Genomic DNA, 11,800 nt, shown 5'->3' with positions numbered 1-11,800 from the left:
AACTATCAAGCTAATTCCAATTGGTAAATAAATGTAATTTTTAAATTAAATATGAAAACAAAATCCCTGCTTTGAAGTCTGCAACATTTTTTTTATACTAAATAATATACACTATTTTTCCTATATAATGGTAAATCAATATGTATATATATTACTATAAAGTTATTATTGAAAATTAAACAAACAGCTCAGTAATTACAGGTAAAAATGACATTTTCAATTAACATTTGTATAAAACTGATGTTGCAGAATTTGGCAATGTATGTTTTCATGCAGTATAATTTTAAAACACAAAATATACTGAAATCTAAATGGTTTCAAAATGTATTCAACATCCACCCAAGCTGTTTAATTAAAACAATCTAAATTTTAAAAACAATCTGCAGTTAACTAAATAACATTCTTTGTGTATAATTATACATGAGAACACAACTAAAAGTCTGCAACATCTTTTTTATATTAAATAATAATTGATATACACTATTTTTCTTTTAAAGGTAAATCAATATATATGTTGTTGTGAAGTTATTATTGAAAATTAAATAAACAGCTCAATAATTACAAATAAAAATTACATTTTCAATTAACATTTGTATAAAACTGATGTTGCAGAATTTGGCAAGGTATGTTTCATGTAGCATGACTTTAAAACACAAAATAAAAGTACAAGCATAGTATTATTATAGTAAATACCTATCACTGAACTCATGGCATTGAACACAGAATCTGTTTTCTATCAAGCTAATTCCAATTTGTAAATAAATGTAATTTTTTAAATAAATACGAGAACAAAATCCCTGCTTTGAAGTCTGCAACATTGTTTTATATTAAATAATATACACTATTTTCCTTATATAATATATAATATAAAAATGACATTTTCAATTAACATTTGTATAAAACTGATGTTGCAGAATTGAGCAAAATACAGTATACTAAAACGGTTTCAAGGTACAAAAATGTTTCATCATTAGTTTACTTCTTAAGTTTTTCAGCAAGTGAAAGAACCCTTCGTGGTACCTTTATCTTGTCTGTAATTTCTAAAAGAAATTTCTGAAAGAATACCAAGGTTTCCATAGCTCGTTTTTGAAACTGCAAATTACAAGCATAGTAAATACCCATCGCTGAACTCATGGCATTGATCACAGAATCTGTTTCCATTAAATTTACCTTCTCAGCAATGATATAACATTTCGGCTTATAGATATTGCCCACAATAGCAATAAAGAGTTCTCCTTTATTTGAAGACTTGAGTATGGACTCTAGTGTACAATCATCCTATATTAGACCAAAACAAAAATCAAAATCAATCAACAAAAACAATTTTCAACACAGCATTTACAAAGCATTGTCTTTTGCAATTAAAATAAAATACATGCAATATAAATAAACAACTTAAATATTGAAGATTTTGTTTTACTTGTATTCAGTATATTTTATATAGAATTTGTATTTATTTCATAATTTAAAGGCATAGCAAAATTGTAAACAGTGCATGATAAACTAGATAAATATATTATTTACTTCAATATGATGCAGTAGTAAATATTTATTTAAACCATATTTTTATGTTTATAAACCAGCATTTTTATTATAAACCACCATTTAAAAAAAAACCAAACAATGTGTCCAGTACTAACCTTAAATTGTTTATGTAAAGCATCTGGAGAATTACCAAGCAAATATGGTAGGACAAGTATTGCTGCTGTGGCTTGTCGAGTAAAAGAAGATGTTCCAACAATTTCTGTATCAACTTGATCAAATATATCGTAATCGTCACCACTGATTTTGTTGGATGCTTTTCCAAGTGTCAAAATATCAGAAGCTACATTCTCCAGAGAACTTCGAAATTTTGTATGCAAACAACTGCCCATCAAACGTTTAAATTCATTGTCTAGACTTTCAAATTGAAATAAACATGGGAACTCTTCTTTAATTTCTGAAACTGGAGGGTTCAAATTTATAAACTGACGTTTTTGAGGATAGGTGATTTCCATTCTTCGCTCTATTAGCTTTTGATTTGGTACATTTTTCTTGTTTTCCTTCTTCATATCATCTTTATGTTTTGTCAGTGTTAGTTCATCTTCCCCTTCTGGTATTTCAATTGCAAAGTTTACTTCTCCTCTATTAGCCTGAAAATTGAATTAAAGAAATAGTAATAAGTAAAAATATTAGCGATAACAATTAAAACAATATAATTTTGATAATTACATGGCAATCATAACAAAATGGAATTGTATAAATTTATGTTTGAGCATTTAGATTCCAACTTCAGGTCTTTTTCAATAAATGAACCAGCAAAATTCCCAGTGGAAGGGAAAGTGAATTTTAATTGGTAGGAGATGCATTCATGAATGTGATCATTACCATAGCCAAAATAGCTGTGCTATTTAGAGTTAATAATACAGATACTCACTTTCTTCAACTGGGGTTCTAGAGCATTCTGTTTTGGATTATTTCGTTTTAAAGGGCCTTCTGATTTTTTGTTTCTACGGACATTTTTCATTTTGTCACGTATCCGCTCCTGCCATCCATCTGTTCCACTCCCTAGCTTTTCTTTCAAATATGGATACTTTTCTATTAAAGAAATACAAACTTCTTTTCGTTGCTGCCTACTTGGAAAGTATGTATATTTCAAAATTTCTTCTGATAAATTGTCCAATATTTCTTTCCTTTGCCTCCAATTTAGAGGTTTTTTGTAGTACAGTGCATCTTGCAAATCTTTTGAAAAACGATCTTCATTTATAGGAAATTTGGTTGGAAATCTTTCATTGAGATGGTAAGACAAGTTTCCAGTGCATGTTTCATCTGAACTTGACTGGCTGTCTTTTTCCATTGCGGAGTCATCAGAACTTGCAATTGAACTATCATCAAGGCTTGACTCTGGGAGCGATGTCGGAGAAATTGTATTTCGTAAACTAGCGTCTAATGAAAAAAGATCACTAGAACATGTGCTCTGATTATCCTCTAGAAGTAATGTGGAATCAGACTCACAGGAATCATTTAAGACGTGAATAAATGTAGGATGTGATGAGTTAGATTCAAAGAGAGGCAGGCATCTTAGAATGGTTCTGTTAGGCACTTCATGAAAACTTGTGACATCTAACCAGTCATCCCATTCTTTATCAAAGTTCTGCAGGATGATCTGTTCATTAATGCCCATTTTGTTTTTAATTGTGTTGATTAAGTCATCTTCTTCTCCAACATCAATTACCCTCTGACTCATTTTATATTTTACAAGAAAATGTTTTTCCATTCTGTAATTAAGAGTATAAAAGGTCAAAGCCAATTTAATGTTGCTGCATAAATCATCACTATTTTATAATTTTGTTTAAAATGTTAGGATTTATTGCAATATAAGAAATTCCAATATTATTATAATACTGACTTTCGAAAACTGTCACCTAATTTTTAGTATGGTATAATCAGAAAAAATAATAATCTAAAAATGTAGCTGACACTATTTTTTTTCTTAAATTTTTACCAAAAATATACAATTTTCTATACAAAAGGAAAATTAATCACAGGAAACATTATACTTCAGCAGAAAAGTTCACAAAGGAAAATTATTCATTGCAAATATAGAACTTTAAAGACACAAATTTACGCCCATTAACCATGTAGGCTGATAAAGGATAAAATGATATCAAGTGCGATTGACTGATTACTGTGAGATCTTGTGTTGTATTGACATTATATGCTGACAAATGGTGCGAGTAAATAGATTCCACATTGTGAGTAACAAGACACAGGGAATCTTGATTCACAATTATCTTCCATATGCAACCAAATATAGGTTCATCCTCTCTTACTCCAATAACAACAAACATTCCAGTTTTATATTGGATTCCCTTAACATAGGCATTATTGCAACTGCACACTGTGTGTGAATTTATATTCATTGCATTTAGTTGTTGTTTAACGTCTTCAGGATATAGTTCTAAAAGATCATTAGTAATACGTTTAATATCAATGCTTTCTGGGTTTGATTCAGATCCTACTGCCATATAAGCCATTTTGTACTGATGCTTCTTTGAAATTGTTTTACATGGATTTTTGAAATTCTTAGATGTTTGTAAAACACGCTTAAAATATGAGTGTTTTGCCTCAAATCGCATTGTCCATGTTGACTTTAAAGGACCATACTTAAGTATCTGATCAGGATAATGAAGCATATAATGCTGTTTAGGTTTTATTCTATTATCTGGGTAGAGTTCTTTAAACATCTCAAGATTTGTCTGAACAATATAGTTCAGATTTACAGCTACACCTATGGTGATAGAAGGGGAAAATATAATCTCAACACACTGCTTCAAATTTAGAAGTAACAACCAGTATACATTATTTTCAGGAATTTTGGTCCCAATTAATAATGGCAGTAGTCTTATGAGACACCAGTTCCTTGCAGCATTTTGTTTCACTTTTACCGTATTTCCCTTTACATGAAGAATAACTGGTTTATTCCTCTTATCTAATGGACCATATTTAAATGACTTGATCTGATTATTAATGTAGGTAATTGTGACAAATCCACATTTAATCAAAGAATTTAAAATCAAACTGAGTTCATATGGAATCACCCCTTCTAAGATGTCATGCATACAATCAGCAGGCAAACCAGAAGTGACATGAAATGAAGGTAAGGAGTTAAGAAGTGACTTATATTTAACACCATATTGATTTGCAACTGTTGGATCATCTTGTACAATTGATACATGTCTGTCATAATTTTCTTCATTTCGAAGAACAAATTCTGATGGAATAAAGTTTTTCTGCATATCAGTGTTTCTACATAAGCAAAATCTACATGGCCTTTGAACTGTAGGTGCAAAACTTTCATAAAATCCTCCAAGAAAATGCTGACCAAGGTTGTCACCAGCTACAAAAACAAGAGAACCTCTTAGGTGCTGTTGATCTACAACAATTCCCTCTCTTTCAAGTACTTCAAAATCTTGCAAAAGAGGAGTTAAAATTTTTTCTGAATATTCAACAGTCAAATACTTAGAAGGACACATAATCGCAAGATATATAGACTTTAGTTGAGAATTTCTTTGATCACCAAGATTGTCAATAATGAAATAGAAACCAGCCATCTTGTGTTTTTTCGTATGAGCACCCAGTGGATTAACTACTTCAAATTCATCGAAGTACAACACACATCGAATCCATGGCTCTGGTAGTCTTTTGTTTTTGTAAAAACTCCCATCAGTGAAATGTGACAAAACATAATCTGGATTGTCATCATTGACCGAATTAAAAATATGTTCTAGTTTATCGGGATCACCTAACACAGACTGAATAGTCTTTAAAACAGGGACATAATAAAAACATTTGTTGCTATTATTATCTTCAAGTTTATACTGAATAGGTTCTACAAATTGAAAAGTTTTTTCGTAAAATTTCCTTCTTAAAAAATCAGTTTTCAGAGAGTCAAAGGCATTTTGAAAAACACCCTGTTCAACTGTCTCACAGATGCTTTCTTCTTCAAATCTAGAAAGATTTAAACCTCCAAAAATATTCTGTAGGGAAATACCAACTTGTTGATTAGATAGTGAAATTAATTCATTTAGAGATACAAGAATTTTTTGGATTGTTGACCGAGGAACTAATTCTATGGCTTCAAGTTTTAACAAAACTAAAGCTAAACTGTAAACACATTGGTTTACAGGTGTTCGCAATTCTACTGGATAATCATCAATGTGCTCACCATCTAATATATCATGTTCTTCATCTTCACATTTCCATTGTGGTTTTAGGTTGGCACATGTGACATTTTTATGATTCCTACTAATGTGTGCTCTTAATGAAGAGTGTAAATGTTGAACTGAATTACAGTCTTGAATGGGACATTGCACTGAACCAATCTCAGAAATATGGATTTTAAGATGATTGATAGTTTCTTTGATGGAAATAACAGGAGAAATGCAAATAGGACATTTGTATATGTGCTCATGGACAGTGTCATCCTGAATCTTAAAATGTTCTCTATGCTTCCTATACAAGTGAGACTTGTAAGAACCAAAGTTTCTAAAGGTTTTTAAACAGTTGTCTAAACCACAAGTAACATAAAAATTAGGATTAAATCCATGGTTAAATGATATGTGAGATATTAGTTTACAAATTTTATATGATTCAAATAATCCACATATAGAGCAATTATATATCATACTAATCTATAAAAAAATTGTAGTAGTACTTGCATTTATATCATTCATAAACAATACTGAAAAAAACTTTTCGTCATCTGAAAAATACAATCAAATTGCAATTAATAATAATTACAATAAATGTATGAACATCTTAAATATAAATTTACCTTTTTTCTCTAGTAGTTAGTCAGTATATGCCTAGGCCTACTGTAGTAGGTCATATAGCTAGCGTGCAGGCATCTATCTAGCCTTGGGTTAACAAAAGTTACTTGTCATATGGCGTATCGCTGGTAGGCCTATACGGGTATTGAATGATGTGATACTCTAGCGGGGAGGTATACCTCCCTGCTGAGAGCATGCACTCCCGAGAGACCAGATAGGCCTAACACGTTGTTCGTAGCTTACAATGAATAGTGTAGGCTATGATGTATTGTTAGCTTCTTATTTTTAGTCTTAGCTCTCATTTGACAATTTCCTAGTAAATAACAACATTTTCTTACGTTAACCTATAGGTTTTGCCTTTATACAAGCCTTTTTATTTATAAATATTTATAAATCAAAACTTACCAAAAAAATCTGTCACGACGACAGTCACTCGCATGGCGCATGTAGATTTGGTGTAGATGATATTCTTTCCTTGCAGTTTCCGTGCTTTCTGGGTAACCACAATTCTCGCGCTTTTTGGAGAAACTGTTCCCGCATTTTTTGGGGAAAACTTTCTTCGCATTGTGGTACCTTTTTCGTATCAAGAAAAGTTTATCCCTTTTGCAAGTGTAACCGTCGGACTTCACCCAGATCAAAAGTGTAACCTTAAAAGATTACCCCAAACCAAGCAATATTATAATTTCCCACTGTTATATCTTATATTTTACACCACAAATTAAGAAAAAGTGGAGTTTACCTCATTGAGGAAATAAAATGACGCAAATAATGGTGTAAAATCCCAATTATTTTTTACAGTGTAGCTTAATTTGTTTCTTAATGATTTCTCTACAGTACTGTACTTAATAACAATGTCACCATACAGTAGCTTGATTTGTTTCTTAATGATTCCTCTACAGTACTGTACTTAATAACAATGTCACCATACAGTAGCTTGATTTGTTTCTTAATGATTCCTCTACAGTACTGTACTTAATAACAATGTCACCATACAGTAGCTTGATTTGTTTCATAATGATTCCTCTACATACTGTTATTAATAACAATGTCACTATACAGTAGCTTAATTTGTTTCTTAATGATTTCTCTACAGTACTGTACTTAATAACAATGTCACCATACAGTAGCTTGATTTGTTTCTTAATGATTCCTCTACAGTACTGTACTTAATAACAATGTCACCATACAGTAGCTTGATTTGTTTCATAATGATTCCTCTACATACTGTTATTAATAACAATGTCACTATACAGTAGCTTAATTTGTTTCTTTATGATTCCTCTACAGTACTGTACTTAATAACAATGTCACTATACAGTAGCTTGATTTGTTTCTTAATGATTCCTCTACAGTACTGTACCTAATAACAATGTCACTATACAGTAGCTTGATTTGTTTCATAATGATTCCTCTACAGTACTGTACTTAATAACAATGTCACTATACAGTAGCTTGATTTGTTTCTTAATGATTCCTCTACAGTACTGTACTTAATAACAATGTCACCATACAGTAGCTTGATTTGTTTCTTAATGATTCCTCTACAGTACTGTACTTAATAACAATGTCACTATACAGTAGCTTGATTTGTTTCTTAATGATTCCTCTACAGTACTGTACTTAATAACAATGTCACTATACAGTAGCTTAATTTGTTTCTTAATGATTCCTCTACAGTACTGTACTTAATAACAATGTCACTATACAGTAGCTTAATTTGTTTCTTAATGATTCCTCTACAGTACTGTACTTAATAACAATGTCACTATACAGTAGCTTGATTTGTTTCTTAATGATTCCTCTACAGTACTGTACTTAATAACAATGTCACTATACAGTAGCTTGATTTGTTTCATAATGATTCCTCTACAGTACTGTACTTAATAACAATGTCACTATACAGTAGCTTGATTTGTTTCATAATGATTCCTCTACAGTACTGTACTTAATAACAATGTCACTATACAGTAGCTTGATTTGTTTCTTAATGATTCCTCTACAGTACTGTACTTAATAACAATGTCACTATACAGTAGCTTGATTTGTTTCTTAATGATTCCTCTACAGTACTGTACTTAATAACAATGTCACTATACAGTAGCTTAATTTGTTTCTTAATGATTCCTCTACAGTACTGTACTTAATAACAATGTCACTATACAGTAGCTTGATTTGTTTCTTAATGATTCCTCTACAGTACTGTACTTAATAACAATGTCACCATACAGTAGCTTGATTTGTTTCTTAATGATTCCTCTACAGTACTGTACTTAATAACAATGTCACTATACAGTAGCTTGATTTGTTTCTTAATGATTCCTCTACAGTACTGTACTTAATAACAATGTCACTATACAGTAGCTTAATTTGTTTCTTAATGATTTCTCTACAGTACTGTACTTAATAACAATGTCACCATACAGTAGCTTGATTTGTTTCTTAATGATTCCTCTACAGTACTGTACTTAATAACAATGTCACCATACAGTAGCTTGATTTGTTTCTTAATGATTCCTCTACAGTACTGTACTTAATAACAATGTCACCATACAGTAGCTTGATTTGTTTCATAATGATTCCTCTACATACTGTTATTAATAACAATGTCACTATACAGTAGCTTAATTTGTTTCTTAATGATTTCTCTACAGTACTGTACTTAATAACAATGTCACCATACAGTAGCTTGATTTGTTTCTTAATGATTCCTCTACAGTACTGTACTTAATAACAATGTCACCATACAGTAGCTTGATTTGTTTCATAATGATTCCTCTACATACTGTTATTAATAACAATGTCACTATACAGTAGCTTAATTTGTTTCTTTATGATTCCTCTACAGTACTGTACTTAATAACAATGTCACCATACAGTAGCTTGATTTGTTTCTTAATGATTTCTCTACAGTACTGTATTTAATAACAATGTCACTATACAGTAGCTTGATTTGTTTCTTAATGATTCCTCTACAGTACTGTACTTAATAACAATGTCACCATACAGTAGCTTGATTTGTTTCTTAATGATTCCTCTACAGTACTGTACTTAATAACAATGTCACCATACAGTAGCTTGATTTGTTTCTTAATGATTCCTCTACAGTACTGTACTTAATAACAATGTCACTATGACAATTAATTAATTAAATAAACAGACACACATTTAAATATGATAAATTGTTGTCTCATGTAAATTATGTTCAAATGTTCAAAAATGATGATCTAACATCAATAGAGATGTACCTTTGATGATGATGATTGAATTGAAACTTTAACAGTATTTTTTTTTCATTTGCTTTTTTATTTTCAATTATTACTTTTTAAGGGTGCATATTACATACATAAACCATTTATATTGTGCCGTATCAAAACATTTCAAGATGCATAACAGATAACTAAACTAAACGATAATGAAATAATAAAAAATAAGAGAAGAATATCTACCAATAGATAAATACCAACTCTGGACGTCCAATAACGTGCCCCTTGGCCTATGTTTTTTTAAGTTTTCGTATAAAACGACCAATAACGTACAAATATTTTGATATATCTTCACTACTTAGTGATTAGATTTTTCCAATTTTTTTTTTTTTTGGGGTTTATACTGCTTTTGACAAATACTGGGCCTTAGTGAAGAACATTCTGTCTATGCATATAATCACAACATGCACAAATAGAATACTCTGTCTTTGACATATAAAATGACTAATAACATGCACTCTGGAATGTACAAGAAAGAAGTTATCTCTTCTGTGCTCTTTAACAAATCACAAGTACAGGTTCTCCCAGACTCAGTTGTTTTTTTTATTTGTGCACTTTTAAACAACATGACACACTCACTACACTATATTTGTACTTATTAAAGTGTTTTCCATTTCTTATGAATGACCAATGACATGCACTACAACTGTGAAGGGTTGTTTAAACAACCGGTAACATAGATCTAGTAACAGCATATACCTTCTACAGTTTTAACAACCACAAGCGTGCACTACTACTAGTACCAGAATATTAGGGCTGGCAGTTCAAACAGCCAATAATGAATTCCCAGGCTTTTTTAGATTGTTATCACACCCACATTTTATTCATCATCAATACAAGTGTAACACTTCTTTAAATAAATATTCTAAGAACTATTTTTAATGGATTTCATTCTAGCAAAACGCAGTTTTAAATGATATTTAAACCTCAGTACAATTTAGTTGGTGTACAAAGGAATACTAGAAATTGTATTTTCTCCCATAAACAAGTTGATGATATGTATTGTATTATTAGATTTAAAGAAAATTATAAGTAGGCCTATAGTGTAAAGAGGGAAATCCGAACCTTAATTTTTAAGCCCTGAAAGAAAGGGGATTACAAAAATACTAAAATTATAAAAAGATGGGAATTTTGAATAGAACAGTAAAAATGACTTGGCATGAAAATTTGTTGATGTCTTTATAATGTTTGTTTTATCTTCAATACCCATATTCTGGGTTTCTATAGTATTATCATTCAGTTTATATTATCAGTTCATATGTAATAAAATTCTTCTATTAAGAACCACCAATTTATCACTTTTTCCACTTACATCAAAAGCAATACTATACAGTAATGTTTATGATGAACTATTATAATTTTCAATCTTTGAAGCAATAATTCTATTTAAAGAAATTTCAAATTCAGTAAAATGCATAAAATCTTAATTGTTGTATTAAGCAATATTAATGATTTGGATTGATTAAATCTGATAATGATAATTTCACTGCCATGTTAATTGCGCATTAAATTATACACTCTAAACCCACTTCCAAACACTAAAGACACTATAATAATAGAAGTCAGTAATCAACAAGTATTACACATTACATTATACACTCTATACCCACTCATTCCAAACACTAAAGACACTATAATAATAGAAGCAGTAATCAACAAGTATTACACATTACATTATACACTCTAAACCCACTCATTCCAAACACTAAAGACACTATAATAATACAAGTCAGTAATCAACAAGTATTACACAATACATTATACACTCTAAACCCACTCATTCCAAGCACTAAGACACTATAATAATAGAAGTCAGTAATCAACAAGAATTACACATTACATTATACACTCTAAACCCACTCATTCCAAACACTAAAGACACTATAATAATAGAAGTCAGTAATCAACAAGTATTACACATTACATTATACACTCTAAACCCACTCATTCCAAACACTAAAGACACTGTAATAATAGAAGTCAGTAATCAACAAGTATTACACATTACATTATACACTCTATACCCACTCATTCCAAACACTAAAGACACTATAATAATAGAAGTCAGTAATCAACAAGTATTACACATTACATTATACACTCTAAACCCACTCATTCCAAGCACTAAGACACTATAATAATAGAAGTCAGTAATCAACAAGAATTACACATTACATTATACACTCTAAACCCACTCATTCCAAACACTAAAGACACTATAATAAT

The 11,800-nt window shown here is 30.4% G+C and overlaps 1 protein-coding gene across 1 annotated transcript; it reads right to left on the bottom strand.

The window, feature by feature from the left end:
* Positions 1-3,566: 3,566 nt before the first annotated feature.
* On the bottom strand, positions 3,567-6,876 carry LOC144835492 (uncharacterized). Its single transcript, XM_078690577.1, has 2 exons — positions 6,717-6,876; positions 3,567-6,049 (listed from the first exon to the last, which is right to left on the bottom strand). Exons 1-2 carry the CDS (start codon positions 6,874-6,876, stop codon positions 3,567-3,569), a joined length of 2,643 nt encoding a protein of 880 aa, XP_078546703.1.
* Positions 6,877-11,800: the final 4,924 nt, after the last annotated feature.

This window comes from Antedon bifida, chromosome 2 (genome assembly GCF_963402885.1).
Source record: "Antedon bifida chromosome 2, ecAntBifi1.1, whole genome shotgun sequence".
NCBI lineage: Eukaryota > Metazoa > Echinodermata > Crinoidea > Comatulida > Antedonidae > Antedon > Antedon bifida.
Note: the sequence above shows the minus strand (reverse complement) of the source record. Positions and strands in the feature narration are given on the sequence as shown.